The sequence below is a fragment of the Varroa jacobsoni genome, unplaced genomic scaffold (genome assembly GCF_002532875.2).
Source record: "Varroa jacobsoni isolate VJ856 unplaced genomic scaffold, vjacob_1.0 scaffold_992, whole genome shotgun sequence".
NCBI lineage: Eukaryota > Metazoa > Arthropoda > Arachnida > Mesostigmata > Varroidae > Varroa > Varroa jacobsoni.
The window spans coordinates 13,512-31,144 of record NW_019213894.1 but is presented as its reverse complement, the minus strand read 5'-3'; the positions used below and the strand labels follow the sequence as shown (position 1 = coordinate 31,144).

Sequence of the window (17,633 nt, the reverse complement as noted above, 5' to 3'; positions counted from 1 at the left end):
TTGCTCTAATTGGAGCTGATAATTTGCATCCACAATGTGCCCACACCTGTAGCTCGTTCAAAATATCGATGAAACCGGAGACAAACATATATATATATGCTATCGAAACAGAGTGCCGTTTCCTTTGCGCGCGAAAAATAGGATCCATAGGATCTTAGGGTGAAATGGTGTTTAATACTTTATGCATCGCTATGCTGAGGAAGGGCTGGGTCGTTATAGCGCGGTATGATTTTTTCCAGCAGCACCGCTATAAACAAATCGACTGACATAAGAGAATATCTATTCAAAAATAAGCACTAAATATGGTAAACGTATTTTAAAGCCGCTGTTCGAACGGACATTGTTTAGCTGTGGGCCGCTGTCAGCAAAAAAGAATTACTTCTATCTGTGAAGAGATCAATCAAGACAGACCCATTAATAACAGGATGACAGGGTAATCTCAACACGGGTTTTCTAATAACACGGGTAAAAATTTCGTTAGTTTGATGATTGACATATCGTCCACAACGTATTATATCTCTATATGAGTTTCCGATTGAATAATTTAGCTCATTTTAAGTGTTTGGCTTAACTCGACAGCGGGCTCTCTAGCTAGAGACGACAGGTTAGAGCTAGAAGAATATTAGCTGATACATTTTTGACAGCGTTAATTTTCGCTCAACAAATTGGCTTCATCGCCCGACGCTATTTAGCGGATATCAATCTTTTCAACGATGGCGCTTATCTGGTTTATTTTAGCTAAGATTATCAAAAGTGGAAGAAGACATCGGTAACGTGTTTAGCAGCGTTACCACTGGACGTGACATTCACTTTCGGACAAAGTTCTTTGTCAGTCTTCCCGCTGCCGCCTATGGCTGGTCACGTTGTCGGTAGACGAGGTTGGCTGAGCTGTTCGCGTTGAAGCTGTCCGCGTCAAAGTCTTCGATGCTCGTCGGATCCCTTGCTGAACCGCATATAGGTATATATACGCCACTTCGCGCGGCTCGGCGAAACATTTGACTGTACCCCATTTTCCCAGCCGCCACTCAATATTGAAATATGTTCCAAATATCGGGCTGAGAGAAGGAGAGCTATTAGCGGCTGTGAACCGCTGAGTCCGCAGTTGTTCGTTGGCTTGGATCGAACAAGTGTTCATTTTTTGCCGAATCTTGCCAGTCATCGGCCAAAGGCCATGGACCTTATACAGTAGGGTCTCACTGGTCAGTAGACAATAATGCAGTGAAGTTAATGCGATGCAAAAATTGACTGGCACCAGCCGTCAACAGTCGCTTTCCAGAAGTGTTGCTCACTGGGTAGTCAGTCTCCTTTATCTAGACTTTCTCCATAGCTTCCAGTGAACTACAGGAAGCCGTCGTGTGAGCGAAGAGCGCCTCGGAGCTTGTGTATCCGCACCCATCGCGTCTGGTCTGAGAGTTGCAAACTGCCGGAGAAACTGGAAATTTTCAACGCATTGAGCGGCTAACTGTTCCGAGGAGTGTTGAGGAAAACAGACGCGGCGGCTACAGCAGCTTAGTGGAAGCTATCGGCTTGCGGTGCCACATGGGCGCCGCTGTCTAGAAGTGCACAGTGTCCTGGGCAAAGGCAAAGAGCTTCTCAAAAGCCGTTAAGGAAGAAAATGAGGATCGAATAGCTGACGACTTTCCGTTTGCTCGGCGGACGAATGGTCAGCGATCAGCCAGAAACCACCAGCCGACGGAGATCGCTCTTTCTATTTTTGCGGTAAGTTTTTCCCTGTTTTTAGCGCAGACATCGCGAACAACCGGTCCAGTGACTACCCCATTATGTGCAGCCGAATGCGGGTTAGTTTGCCGAACTGACCCACTTTGAATGAACGATTTTTGTATCGTTTAACCGAGAAGGCCCGATCAAAGGGCGCCATTGAACGAGCAGAAAGCACAGGGTCCCGGAGGAGTCTTCGGTGAATATCCGGGGTCGTTATTGCCTACGTTTTTGCTGCCGTTGCAAGATAACGCAGGAACAGCTGCAGGGCTAGCGCTGCGCAACGAGCTGAAGAAAAACCTAGTGCCCGTCTGCTTTTTACCAACGGACTAACATGAAATAAACAGCTGTGTTAGTTTCTTGGATTGTTCTGCATAGATCTGTGGACCTGAAGAGGCGGCCTAAAGAAGCGGGCCTAGGAGTCGGCGTCCGGCTGGACCGACGATCAATCCAAACAGTGCCGATCGCCGACGGGCTTTTCGCAAATGGGGAATATAAAGAGGCAAACTTTTATTTTGACTCTATCGCTACAACGGTCGCCGTCTTCGCTGTTGTCGGTGCTGTTCAACATGTCTTCCCCCAAAAGAGGCTGCTTCCACGGATGAACCCTAGATTGAAGACGACGACTACAATATACAGCAAATTAGAGTATTTTAAAATAGTACTATCAAAGCTCGTTCGGTTCTGCTAGCGGATTGTTAAAAATTTGCTAATAGGAGACCGTCAAAAACTCTATCTAGCCACTGTTAAGTTGTTGGCTAATACTGGAAATACCTATTTTCATGGTGAAAGAAGTTATAATGTCGATGCCGAATAACTTTAAAATGTTGTGGTCGTTACCTTCGTGACGCTTACACGATGCCGGCGTAATCTTCATAGACGGATTAATAAAAGCAGTCGAATCTATCATCCGAGAAGAAACCAAAGTCTAAGCTAAGGTACAATGCTTGACCAGGTCTTCTGTGTACTGTTTGATTTTAACTAATATTCGCCACAAGTTGTTTGTGCTGGTACATTACTACCATGTTAATACGCTGCATGGTTGTTTGTGTTAGAAGCACTTCGTTTTGCGCTAGGAGCCAGCCGTCAGCAGTAATGCGTAATGGTTAACGTACCGGGCGTGCGACATGAAAGCGTACGTTACACCCAAGCGATAAGGCACGTGTTTATGAGATTACCTGTTCTACTACGTAGGATCGTTATGACGAGTCGTTATGGTAACGAAAGACGGTCAAACATGATGATATTTAACATTAGAAGTTTTTTTACTGACATTAAATACAAGGTGAATAGGTATTTAATTTTCAATAAGTACAACAAGCAGGTTCGACACTGTCGTTCGGATACTGTAAAAATCAGACGATATCTCCTCTGATTTACTGCGGCTTATAGGCGTAAGCGAGGTGCTCTTATATAATTAATGAGTATAACCCAGCTTAATGGAGACAAAGCGCGGTCTCTAACGGTGCGTCAACCATGAAAAATACAGACATCCCATAGATCAGATATACAAACCGCTGCTGCCACAGTCTGACTGACCGGCTTACCTATAATTCTTCTTAAAGTATCTGTATGAGCTTTGTGTCATAGCAACGATGAACCGCCTACGAATTGAGCTCAGCAGACCATTCCTATTAAAATAGATTGAAATATTTTACAGCACTCTCGATATTCCATGCGATTTTATTTACCTCAGTGACTGGTGGTTTAGACAGCTGGAGGACATGGTTTAAGATTTATCGGACGAAAACTTTCCGTATATCCACATATGCCATCGAAACTTGCTTGAACATTTCCAGGGGGCCCTTTTTATTGACACTATGATAGCAGTGACGGCTGGAACTGATCTAAAATGAAATGCCAAATTCTCAAGCCACCATGGATAATACCGCGCTTTGATTTCATCGGCGGACGACTGTCGGATCCCACGCTTGAAGCCTCCACCGATAAGTGATCATTCGTTTTGATGGGGCGCCTACTTTTAATACTCTGTTACGAATAAAGTCCAGCGAAGAACGTTTCGTATAAAAAAAAACATGGAACATGCCTAGCAATAATGTACGCACAACGAAGATCTAATCGGCTTTAGCGTTCCACGACGGATATGGAGCTTTTAGCTGACTATTTCCAGATAGGGCCTTAATTTGTAGCGGGCATTTTTCGACAGTTTCAGTAGAGTGAACCTAAATTAAATATAAATTTCAACGTCAAAACAATGTCACCCTGGCCCGAGCAAGAATAAGATCGCAGATCAGACCAGCAAACAACGGCACCAGATAGTGACTACTCAGCGTGGCGCTTCTATTGATTATGTATTTGTACCTTCACGAACGGCAAATGAATGACGAGGGTTCGTCAAACTGAGCTCAAGAAACGGCTTGAAATGACTGAGGGGTTGACAAGAAGAATTTTATAGAACTGCCATTGCCGCTTTTTCCCTGTTAGCAGTGATTTAATATCCACCTCGTCCTGCATTCACCTAAAATTATCGAATGACCCAAGGCCTAAGTGTTCCCAAACTATCTGTGGCGCCTTATACACCAGAGAACTCTGTACGTCGTTAAAAGATTATACTTTTCTTGTGGAGAGCTAAACACTTGGGCCGCCTTCTATGTGCGTTGCGTTATGAGAAGTACGCAATCTATTCTAGCGATGCTTATCGTTGTTAATAAAGTAGTTCCGGGCGTTTGTCGCTTTATTATTTCTTTTTTCTATGATCGCGTTCTATAGAAAAAAGGCCGAGTTATATATATAATTTATGGCGCTCTCACGATGAGTGCCATATACCAAGCGGCTATTTGCAGAAAACGATGACGTCAGAGTACTTGTCAGCTACAACAGATCTAACTTGAGACTTGGGAAACAAACAAGCAATATGACGTGAAGGTTTCCTTGATGAATCGTACATGATGGTGTTTGGCGCCAGACATGTTGGGAAGATCATCGCGTTTTCAGTCGATGGTTAAAATATCAATCTCTGCACCGCCCTGAGGGTAGCTATAGCATGTCTCGGTAGGGCATATACAGTTTTCGCAGCAAAAGACAAATTTCCAGTATGTTCACAACATATCACATTTTCATTTACTACGGTCGCGTATCTTTTAGCCTCCAGTATCAATACTATATGTCGATGCCGAGAAAGCTTAAACTTATCATACTTTGGCCCTTCCGATGACTAACACGTGTCTTTATCGACGGATGCACATAGCGATGATGGGGAACTTTGTCCTGGCGTTTGGCCATCTTCAGATATCTCGTATATACCGTAGGGTCAACCAGCTCGATGATCGGACCGCACCAACATGCTCATTCGCTATTTGCCTGTTTTTGTAACCTAATATCTGTTTGTCGCAGTTCGCTACGAATAAGGAAATCAATTTCGTATGTAAATCCGTATTAAACGCGCTAGGAGTGGAACGATCAGAAAGGATGCTAGCTAGAATTCCGATAATATCCAGTCGGCCACCCACAATGGACTGCTTTTGTGAGGTAGTCGGATTAGATCAGCAGGCTACCACCACGAAGAGGTGTGCAACCTGCCCCTCATCGGAGATACCCAGTTATAATGTTGTAGTCGACCATCGAAAGGCGACTAGACTAAATTAAGGAGATTGAAAGGCAGCCATAGAAGACTAATAGAACTACTAGAAACTATGGAAAACGTTCCGTGCGGGACGGGGCGCTAACCGGCCAAGAATATCCGAGTGTAACATATGCGTGATTGTACAAAACGAGCGAGTGAAGCGGCGCGTTCTCCGAAGCGTTTGTTTTTACTTATATTCATTCGAGATCCATGGACAGGGCGGTAACGGTCAGTTTTTTCTATATTCATATACTGAAGCTGTCGTTAACAGTAATAGCGCATGCCAGATGTAACTCATTGGGACATACGAGCAAGTCTCTGGCCTAGCACATTGTCGCCATTGCGTCCAATAGCGTGGGAAACTCTAGCCGTACACACGCAGACTCCGCGCAAAAGTCTGCTTTTTAGCGCAGTACAACGACCGAATGCTTCGCTAGATCGCTATGCGACGCTTGTTTTTGCTATGATATACTTGAACATTCATTGTAGACGATGACGAGAACGATTACGTTATCCAGCTCTTTTTTTTTTTTCTAGTTTATTCCTTCTGTATTATTTTTCCTTCTGAATTATCTTCGAGACATATTAAATGTTAGGTAAGTGGTTAAACAGCCACTGAGAGGCAAAGGGTAAGAGAAGACGCGAGAGACCTAATGAGTCACAACGAAGAAAAATTACGCAACAGCCAAGATTTGCCAGCTTGACCAATCGGATTTACGCTCTAAACGACGTAATTCTATAATAATAACAACATAGTTGTAGTAAGCGGGCGCGTTCTCTTCTTTACTATTCTGCATTTCAGAGTGGTTTTTTACTCCTTACCTGCTCATTGGCTTTGGATAGCATCGGATTGATCGTTGTATCATTGCCTTGTCTTTTCCTCTTCTTTTTTTGGACAAAGGCAGCTCGGCATTAGGCGGCGATGCCCTTGCACCTTTTTCGCCACACGAAATGACGAGAGATGCACCCCTGGGCCATTTACCTCAGAAGCACTGCCACTGCCTTTTTTCAGAACAAAAAAAGGCTGAAGGGGAGCGGGTGGTTTGCTCCACCCTGTGCCGCCCGCTAGTTTTTGTTTTGTCCCCGTTAATTCTTGTTGTTCACGTCGAATGTGCGCTTACTCTAATGGCCGGTTGTCCAAAGAAGAGGGGAACAGTCGGTTAGCAAGGCTGACGAAGATCAATAGGTAAATGACAGATGACAATAAACGAAGGGGCGAATGACGAACAACAGGAACCCGGAAAGGGGTAGCGAAGGAAGCCGTATATCGCTCTTTTTTACCGCTACCCCTATTGATGATGGACAACCAGCGGCGCCACCACCACACGAAACAAGCGCTACTTACTGTTTACAGCCGCAGAGAACCTAGGCGGGCGCCGGACGATATCTAGGTCGATCAAGTGTCGAAACTTATTAGCGTGTGCAAAGTCATTTCTACAGTGGCCGCTGTACCTACTACAACATCCTCGACAAGCTAGAAGACAATAACAATTTCGTCTCTCACAACTGGTAACGTAACCCTTGTTGGAGCTTTTGTTGTTTACTGCTTTGCGAGCGTAGGCAACAGGAATACGGCGACGGCAAGCAAGCGCGCACTTCACGACACCAACGCAAGGTGATAGTGGCTTTTAGTGTTTCAGGAGTGATAGAGAGTATCTGTAAAGAACGAACGTGGCCAGGTAATGGCAGAAAAATTCAAGAGGCAAAAAGGTAATCGGCAACTTACCACTCGAAAACCACACGAAATTGGTCAGCCCGAAATGCAGCGTTTTTCTTTTTTTATTTTCGCCATCACTCTTGCTATTATTGGTGGTGCAATCGAGGAAAGAGTTTACCGTAAACAGCATAAAGGGTAATATTGTCTTAAGCCAGTAGTAGATGGCTTAGAGCAGGCGGTCAGATTGACGCTACAGAATACGTTAAGGTGGTAAGGTTTACAGAACTGAAATGTTTTCCCACCTATCAGGCTGCTAGCATGTTTCAAATCACGGGACGAACATTTGATTTATCCTGCAAAAACACTGCAAGTGCTCGTTTATGAAAAGTATGGTAAGCCCAACCTTACTTGACTTCACTGGGAACAGTTGTTGTCACGGGTGAAACAGATTTACAGTAGGTGCAACAGGGACTCCTCTATTGTGTAGCTTAAAGGTGGATCCGTTGCCGCGATTTATTAATTTTTGAAAAGCTTCAAGTAAGTTATATTTTTGACTGAATAGCCATACAATGGTGTCATACGGATCATAGGTGTGGGATCATATGAACCACTAATGATTTTGCAGAAAGAAGTCGATCATTCAACTATTCTGAGGGGGTTGTTATGTAGTTTGGAACCATGGAGAACAAGTCCAATATGATGATTCGTTGACTGGACCTTCTTCTCGGATTTTATCGTGGTCCTCTATATTCCAACAAATGTTCAACAAATCTCTAGCTTGCTGCCATAGTCCCAACTTTCAAAATTTGCCTAGGAAAAACCGATAGCTTGAAACGCATTGTATTTCTAACCATCGTACATTTTAAAGATGCTCCATTTACGACTATTGCATTTTATCGTCGAACCTTTTTCGTTAGAAAGAAATTCAAATAGTCCATTTCCTATCGGTCGATGAAGGGTCTTTCATAAGCGAGACCGAATTAATTAAAAATAAGTTGTAAATTGATAGTAAACGCAAGATCTTCTATTGCAAAATATCTTTTATGTCTCGCTCCTTAAGAAGTGTAGACGCTACTGGCACGCGTTAACATGTGAGTGTATAGTTTCTCATCACCTATCTTACTGTTAGTCGCTGCGAAGCTCGCAAAAGCTGATAAATAATTGTACTCGATGGCGAGGGCGCAATAGGCTGCCAAGAGACAACAGAAAGCCGAACGGCTTTTTTGTTTTATGATCGTATTTGTATAACCATGCTCTTGATCCCCTACAGACTGGCAAATGGGCAAAAATCGAAGAAATGGAAGCGAGACGATTTAGGGATAGACTCCTGCCAAATGAGATGTGAAGATACCCACAAAAGAAAACGTTGTCCTCCTTTGCCTTCAAGCGCCTGAGTTTCAAGGTTTCATCTGAGTTCAAGGAGCATCTGGGCAGCAAGTTTTGCTTCCCTATTCAATGCGCTACTAACGGAGCCCACCTGCTCGCTCTGGGGCTTCAGGATCGCTCATGCGATGATCCAACTACAGCAACGAAAAACCACTAGGCAGGGCTGCAGCTTAATCTCTTTTCCACTCTCGGCTTGCCTGCACAGGGAGAGAAGTGCTTGTTTCTTTATCAGGGCCTTTTGGTGAGCAGGTGCCGGGGAGTAAGAGGTCAAGGCCGAATTGTCTCAGAGCCTCTCATCAAATTTGACACGTTTTTTTCGACTTATTAAAAAAGAAAGATATACGAGAGTCCACTACACACAGATACACGCGTATACAAGAGGTACCAGTGGTGCATGCGCCGATAATATAAGTGAACTGATTGAACACTAAACAAAAGTATTCGTGCCCGCTAGGTTCTTAAATCGCAATGCCCATTAATTTATGCTGCAAAGATCAGGTAGATCTGATGAAGGGTGGGCTTCGTAAATCTGCTCTAGTCTAAAGAGGTTTGTGAGATGTATGCGCATGTTTGAAGTAACAGTACACCTAACAATAAACGTGATATCCTCTTGAAAGGCGCAATTTCGTCAAGAGGGACTTGAGATGGGCATGAATTATCCGAGAGGTTTTTGTTGATGATTTAAAGCTTCATCTTTATATGCTACGATTACGATCACAGCTAACTTCTCGAAATAACAGCGCCATATATTGGGGGTTGTTAAGATCCGCCATGGTATTTTAGCGAATGTTGGCCAACGTGAATTTTTACTTAGTTTCCCCATTACAGCCGGCCAGTGGATGCAGAGAACCACAAAGTAGCATTTGGAGCTTCATTAGCAATGTTCTTGATCATTTATTACCTCAATTATTAATCTTATGGAGAGATAAATTGTTTAAAAACTCTTTGTTGGCCAAACTTCGCTAGAACGCGCAACTGTTCGAAACAGAATTGTCCAAATACCTCTGCTACGAACATAGCATTAAAACAGCATTTTAAGATGTTATTCAGTCCCCTTGGTAGAATTATTATTACTATATTTATTATTAGGTTTCATCGATGTGCACATTCGCGTTGTACCGTTAATTTCTAGTCTTGTGTGTTTGACTTTGTTTCTGCGTTTGTATGACACCGTACTTGCAGGTACAGCATCCAGTGTAGCAGGCACAGGACCACAACTCTCGCAAAACTCGTCATCACACATTGCAAGCTCAGGAGTCATTCCACAGGACCTCTCCGCTGGCCAAATCACGACCATGATGTCGACTTCAACCGTGACGTCCTCACCTACAATCTTAGCAAACATTAACAACCCGCAGTAGCACTAGTAGGTGATCTTATGGCTTTACGACACCATATCCCTTGCTAGCGATGTACTCGCGCACGTACTTCGACGAGGCCCAAAACCACAATTGGACATCGAACCGTATGCCTGGCAGCGCAATTCTCGAGGCCAAGATAGTAGAAGCCACTACAGTTCTATTGAAATAACACGCACAAGCAATACAACAGAATCCTGAACAGGAACTTATAGTGTCTAGAGGCAACAGGATCGTGCTCGATTGATTCACGCACAATATTCACTCTGTTATACAGGAAAACTGTTTCGCTAACGGTTCAACAGTGATATACTCTGTTGCTATGATGAAGATGATAATTAGTATGTCTACTGTGACGACGGTGGCCTAAAGCATTGTTTTCGCAGAACAAAAGAGAGAAAGAGCTATTTAATTTCCTTATAATATATAACGTATGTTTATATATCTATAGACAAAATAATCATGCAATTATATATATATATATATATATACGCACATTATTTGTTTCAACTCTAACATTGCTGTCGCTATATAGCGGAATTATATATATAATATATAGGAATGATATATACACATATTTATTTTTCTATAGAAGAGGTTAAGTATTCTAGAATCTCAAGTTTACCCTACTAGCTAGGGGAATTTTTCAGTTGTTGGCCGGGATAACAGGAATGAAAAAATTATGGTGCTATCCATGGAGATGTTAAAGCTAGAAATATATGCGTGCCATTTAGGCCATCTAGAATGACAAAGATCTTAAAATTGATTAAAAAAAAAAAAAAGTGAACGCAATGAAGCCCAGAAAGCAGTATTTAACATAAGCGCACAATTGTTTGTACGTCCAGACAATAGAGAAAACAGATGAAATTGTCTGTACCCGTGGATCTGAACTGTCCAAATCTAAATGCAGGTTCTTTGTGAAGAGTGATTAGGATGTTAGCACCTAAATGGAACACGTGTAGAACTTCTACAGGTGATGTATATACACAGAATATTTCGCGAAGAGACGAAACGTGATTGCAATTGTCAAGATTTGTAAAAATGGTTAGAGCTTGCCCTTCATGGCCACCATTTTTAAGTTTAACTAAGCAATTTTGCCTAAATGCTCGCGAGGCCACTTGTTATGCGGCCAAGGTAAAACTTGAAGAAAAATTCCTGCATTACAGGGAAATTAACATACAGTATATACTGGGATGTATCTTGTTAGTGGATTGCGATCCAATTCATGTATATATATATATATATAATGAATTGGCTTGTATTCTGATTTGTCTTTGTTTGGGCAGCCTAACAGCATCGAACGTCAAAGGGGCATCATTACAAATTCATCCAATATCGACCTCAACTTGGCTTTTCGTTTGCCTTTTAACTTCCAGTAAAATGAAAAGTGCTAATAGCTATCGTAGATAGGACTATTGTAGTGTAATAGCATGGAACCGCAAAACTAGTAACGAAATAAAATGTAGGAGCCAAGACGGAGAGATTAAACGAGAAAATGGCTGATGCGTCAAGTCGGAAAAAGTATAGGTTCGCTAACGGCTTCAACAGGAAAAATTGGACGCCTGTGATGACGCCGATGAGGATTACGAGAATTCGAATTGGCCGTGTCTAGCGCATATTAACTATGCAGCTGCAATTGAAGAAAGGACCTCATCAAAACGACGGCGACAGAGCGCATGTCTGCTTGTATCAATCCTACTGGCCAACCATGCTACCTCAGTGACAGATGAGCGAGCATACCGTATTCTGGAGTGACTCTAATATGATCGAACAGATAAAAAAAAGGTCCAGATGGTAACAAGTGGACGTAAAGAAAGACTTAGCAATGAATAATGGGCGTTTTCCTCTGATGGAAACTGGTAGGCTTGACCGCAGAACAAAGCCGCAACGTTCCATCTGGGCTGAAAATGCAATAGGTTTATTTTGTTTTTACCCTCAACGATAACTATCGTTTGAACAAGTTAAAATAAAGACAAGTCAGTAACAAATTACGAATTGACAATTGGTAGGCCGACGTTGTTAGGCCTGAATAAGCTTGAGGTAATAAACAACATGGAAAGGCAAATTCATATGATCCAATAGAATTACAAGGTCGAGTATATTGAGGGTTGATTAGAAGAGTAAAAGGTAACAGGGTAAAGTTTAAGTCATTACAATTGAAAAAGTTAGCACACATTTAACGTACACTTTTTCCAACAGGCATTCAGGCAGAGTGAGAGTCAGGCCAAAAATATAATGACATATTGAACAAACTCAATAATGAATCATCGAAGAAGACAAGAATTTGGCAAAGCCGAAGTACAGAAATGGGACAAGTAAGCAGGATAAGACTGGGATAAGGTTGCATACATCTCAAACATACACTTAATAGATACAATGTTCATCGCCTGTGAAATGCTCGAATGACAAAATCAATGAACGCTGAAGCACTACGTAATGAAGTTAGAGACGTAACTGGAATTCAGCAGGAGACGTATCAGTGCAGTAAAATGCAGCGTCACAACTTACCACTTCCGCAAACCTTTAAATATTGGGTCAATTCCTTATTACCAGCGATACTTGCCGAATGCCGCGTCAAGCTCTTTCGTATATCAGCTTTGTTGGCGTCTGTGTCAAAGTCTGTGTAGCAATCAGTGAGGATCGAATACTAAGCACCAGTCATCCATTAAGCCCGAGCGTCGAAGCACACACGCTAACTTAAATTCATGCCAGGTAAGGCCCCAGAGGGCCAGGACCCTAGTCTCGTTTTTTCGCTCGCACGCAGATCTTCTCACCGCGTGTTCAGTGCGGTCGACGTTCGGGCGCTGGGAAAAGCTGAGGCCGCTGATAGCAACATCCCCCGGAAGAATGAGTCAACCTTGTTGAGTCGGTCGTCCCCGGCAACCGCGTTGGACAGCTGGATAACTGTATACATATAAATACATATGTATTCGTTTCTACCGCCAGAGGTCATGGTTTTCACCGGGGTTACGTCGGTACGAAGTGCCAAACGCTTCTCGGAGGGGTTCAAATGTGATAAGGAACGATTGGCGAGTGGGGTGAGGAATCCGAGAGAAACGAGAACGATAAAAAGTTAGAGTGCTCCAAGCTCACTCGCCAGTGAATGTATTTTTGTATGAGGCTTATATGTCCCTCACTTTTGAGGGTGTTGTTGACAATGGGGACGGGACTGCGCAGCTCACGAGCAAAGAAAACAGGAACTCGTTTACCAATGTACTTTTACTACTATCATAGCTACGTTATTAATAAACAACACCAACAATCATAAACGTATAAATACAATATCTTTGCGCATTGAGAGCAGCATATTTAGAAATACTATCAAATACAGTTTGATCGATACAGTGATAAATAGACATAGAATGATACGAGTTTATCATTGTGATTTTATTGTTTTTATCTTTGTAACAGCTTGCTGTATATAAAAGCAAAGTATGTATATTAAAATAGAAGACGATGCAATTTCACTGAAGAACATTATCGTTGTCCATTGTCCAAAATCGCTTCTACAAACGAAATATATGGAGCAATATCACGATAAAGGCAAAGAGACTAATTTGCTTCTATGCTCGGTCTCAGAGTAAATGCTTTGCTGCCTATCATTATTATTATTATTACTACTACTTAGTAGGACCATACATGACCGGCTAGTCTAGTCATTCGATTGTTGATCCTAGCGCCGAATATACACCGAGAACGATCTAATGGTGCTGTAAACACGTGCATGAAGCGTGCACGAAACAGTGTCTCGTGCAGCGTTGTTTTGCTTCTCTATTATACGTTACAGCGGCCGTTTACTTGGCGCAGTTGCGCTCCCTGCATAGTATAAAATACAGGAGATATGATACGTAGTGAAACGTATGTTTTTATGTTAATATCACGAGCGGAGCCAAGAACACGAGCTTTGCAAAACGTCCCGTCCCGGACTGTGCGCCATTGTAGAAAGCGAAAAAAAGAAAGCGTGACAAAGAGCAAAAGAGAGTAACGGGAACGTTAGCGTGCGGCCGAGTATCCGAGGTTGTTGTTGTTGAGGCAGAGGTTGTCGCCTTGATTGGATAGGGCATATTCTGCTAAGTCATTTGACGGTAACTTCGCTGACTGCAAACCTGCTTGCCAGGAAGGCGGTTTACTGAGAAGTAATTTACCAGTTGATGGCTATGAGATGCGAATAAGAGTATCGATTGTTGACGAATCGATTGAACCTGGTCGCTGATTTGGCGGCCTACAGAAATCGATGTATTGGTTGATTTTGCCGAGACAAAAAAACAAGAGATAAAAAAGTAAGACAGTAAAAAACACTTGGTCTCAGCGTTTAAGATGTTAGAGTGTAGAGGAAATTATGTGCTTGCACGTCAAGCCACACAGGCTATAAACAAACTTATGAGAATAGACTCGACCAAGACGTACTAAAAGTTGTGTGTGTCGGGGGCGTGGGGGTAGCGGCTAAATTGTTAAAATCACATTTGACGACATCGATTCAGAAAACACGATGCGCCGGAAGAGCTAACGGCGCTACACGGGTAGAAGAGTAGATCACAATCAATGGTCACAGTCTAAACACAGCCGGAGAAGTGGAGTGCGGGAGGAACCATCGTAATGACACATTATAGTAGGCATGCCCAACACTGTTTCATTCTCCATATATAAATATAATAACTAGGTATAGATATATATGCGCATATGTATTGGTAAATAGGTAGGCAACGAGACGTAAATCGCACAATTTTCTACTGATAAATAAAAATAAGAAAATAACAGTAACATAAACATATAAACGGATAACCGTGCTGCAGGACATAGCGCCCCAGGTAGATGCGTGTAACTAAAAGACGGGAAGCCGCGAATAGACAAGAGGCTCATCTTATACACACAGACATTCATCATCTAGATACAATGGTCTATGATTTTTGTCATTATTATCATCAACAGTGGCAAACGCTACACGAACGACTAAGAACAAGAGCGACATCAGGCAACACCAGAGATAAGTACGCTCCGTGACATCGCCCAATAGTAGGACGGATGAACGTGTTAATAGAATCTGATTTTTCAACGCACAACAATCAATACCGACGTTTTTCTAGGACCAGTAAAAAGGTTAGGTCCAGTTCTTGGAACTTATCTCTCTATACGACGCAATTTTGTTGTTGCGTTAAACGTTAAAAGGTATAATTTACACAAAAAAGGGCGCGAAATTGAATCGTCAACCAGATTGAGCCTGGAACACGCAAAGTTCAAGGCTCTGAAAAAGTCGCAGATCAAGCATAAATGATTATGTCGCTAATGGATACAACTGTGAAAATAATAACTGGTAGATTTATAATTAAGACAAACATGTTTTTTTCTATAGAGAAAAAAGAACGAAAGTAAGGATTATGGTGGTCATTTTTGATCACTTAACACGACGACGTAAAAATAACAACAAAATCAGTGGCGATACCCCATACGAAAAAATAGGGTAACGACGACCGAATTGCATCCTAAAGTTCTCCTGACCCTCAGCGTGTCTATCCTATATAGCATCTCCGATAGGCTACGCGAAAAAGTTTAACAATAGGGAGCATTTCTAAATTCTGCCCTAAACAATTCATGAGCGAAACGAAGGATCGTCAGTTTCTTGCCGACCACATACTCAGTTAATAAGAGCAAGTGAAATGATTGTTTAACTTCAACTTAAATCATAAGAGGCAAGGGAAATGTAGTAAATAAATGTCGGGGTTGTTGATAAAATCTGGAAAATGGAGCTTCGTTATAGCGTGCTGACGGCCCGTGGTTAAGTGTTACGGAAGCTTTCAATTCGGTCCTGATTCTGTTCGCTATTAGCTCTGCCCTCAAGCAAATCATCACGACGACAGTTACTCTGGGACATCGCTATCTAAACCCAGTTCAGGCATTGGCGGTCCAATAGCATCTAAATCTCAAACTGTCAAATCAAAAAGCCTCGGTCTGTATAGTACAAAACGCATGGGCTTACGTAGGAAGCTATCCGTACACCGGCATTGTTTCTTCTTGCTTGTGGTTGTCTTGCCTTTTCTTCTGTCCGTCACTGGACGATTTTATACCATTGTCTTTTCTATGATAAATAGAACAAATCACCGACAAATCATAACTATATAAACAAAGAAAATCGAAAGGTAAGTAAGGCAGTGATGAGGATGACGGTGAGGTGACGCTACCATGCGTCTCCTTATGGTGGTATGAGCAGTACAGAATTAGGTGACTTAAACAGAAAAGGGGGAACGAAGAAGACGATTTCAACGAGCAGACGAACATTTTTGAAATGGTTAACGATAATGACGAAGATGTCATTATTTAAGGCACAATTGCGTCGACGATGATGATGATGATGATGATGCTGCTGCTGCATCATTAAATTTAATCTGACCATTTAATTTAACTGTTTGTTATTATTATCACTACTACTATTATGATTATGTAACGGATAGTGGAACAAGAGAAATAAAAAACGATGGGAATTATGATAATGATAGTACCGAGCAGACGATGATTTGATGATAACAACAACAAAAACAATAATAATTTGGATTAGATAAAAACGTGTAATAATTCGATGGCGATGATGGTAATGCTGAGAAAAATAAAATCGTAATGAGAATGATCATATGCTTAATATTCTGTTTGTTAGTTAGATACGTCTTGGAAGGAATCTTGAGGTTGTATTAAAAAAACCATACACGCATAGAGAGAGAGAGAGAGAGAGACAGCCACCGTCATTTTCATTTTATGATTTTTAATTTTTCTTACTAATGTTAATACGGCCTAGAATAAGGACACGAATTATAACCTGGACGCTTGGCTTATCCTTGTTGATATGAATGGTGTTCGTACGGTTGGTAAATGATTTTTCCAGTTACCAAGTTAGAGTACACTTACCGTTTACGATACAGTGGTGATGGATTATCTATTTTCGGAGGGTCAGAAAGTAGCTTCTTATTGCACGGTAAGCATTTTCATCGTAGATTTTGTAGCTGCTAATTATTTTCTATTTACTACATTGAAACACAATCTAATAAAGAAAGACAGAAAAAATATAATTTACCAGTATATAACGACTTTGCATTTTTCATTTCAGCTTTCGAAGTGTTTCTCTACCATAATAGTTGTTAATCTCTTTATTTTCGTTTTTTCTGAATAGTCAAAAGTTATTACATTATCTATTATCTGTAATGCCAGCCTAGATCTGCAGAGATATTATCAAGTAGTGACGCCATCAAGAGAACTATATTTATTAAGATTTTTCAAAAGGCATATCTCACTTTAGCTGCGCCCGAAATCTGCCTTATTCAAAGTCATTCCATGTCCGCTAAGCTAAGCTAACGACATCTCTCTTTTGACTTTTGAGAAATCCATGTTTACGTTCTAAAATAACCCCAATTGCGGAAACAGATATCTGCAACGGCACTCCAAGCGACTTATCTCATATTTCCAACGTTGTGCTCAAAAGTTAATTGAAGCTTGCAGTTAGTTCTAATTTAGCATGATTAGTAACTTGTTGAAGCCATCAGAAACGTTATAGGTTTGTGGTGATTCGCTATAAAGCATCTCTGTACGCAGTGAGAAGCGTTAAGTAGTAACGATTTACTTCCAATGATATTTTCCCGTCACAAACAGTCATGATAGCTCCGTGACGAACCTCGGCCGGTGAGTAACCGTTTGCCGAACGTCGGCCATGCCATTGCTGGTCAAATTCGCTTCTCATATGTGAGGTTCTTGTTTACCGTCTCAATCATATCTTCCAATTCTGCTAATATCTACCGGTTTGGTTAGTTCTGAGTGTTTAGAAGTTTACAGTTTAGAAGTAAACAGAACTAAATTGTTTCCGTCAACTGTAACGTTTGGTTCTTTAAAGGAGGTATTTCCAAGATGACCCCATAGGTCCATTGCTTTAAAAGATCGTTAGGTAACCGCA

General features: G+C 41.8%; 1 protein-coding gene across 2 annotated transcripts in view; it reads left to right on the top strand.

The window, feature by feature from the left end:
* Positions 1–16,334, top strand: part of LOC111265598 (uncharacterized) — a 65,435-nt gene extending 49,101 nt beyond the window's left edge. The window contains exon 3 of one of the 2 annotated variants that reach the window (XM_086970549.1): positions 9,528–16,334. In XM_086970549.1, coding sequence (XP_086826675.1) covers positions 9,528–9,706 — 179 coding nt within the window. In that variant the 3' untranslated portion in view covers positions 9,707–16,334. The remainder of the gene's footprint in view (positions 1–9,527) is intronic. The other variant, XM_022842412.2, reaches the window with a different exon arrangement.
* Positions 16,335–17,633: the final 1,299 nt, after the last annotated feature.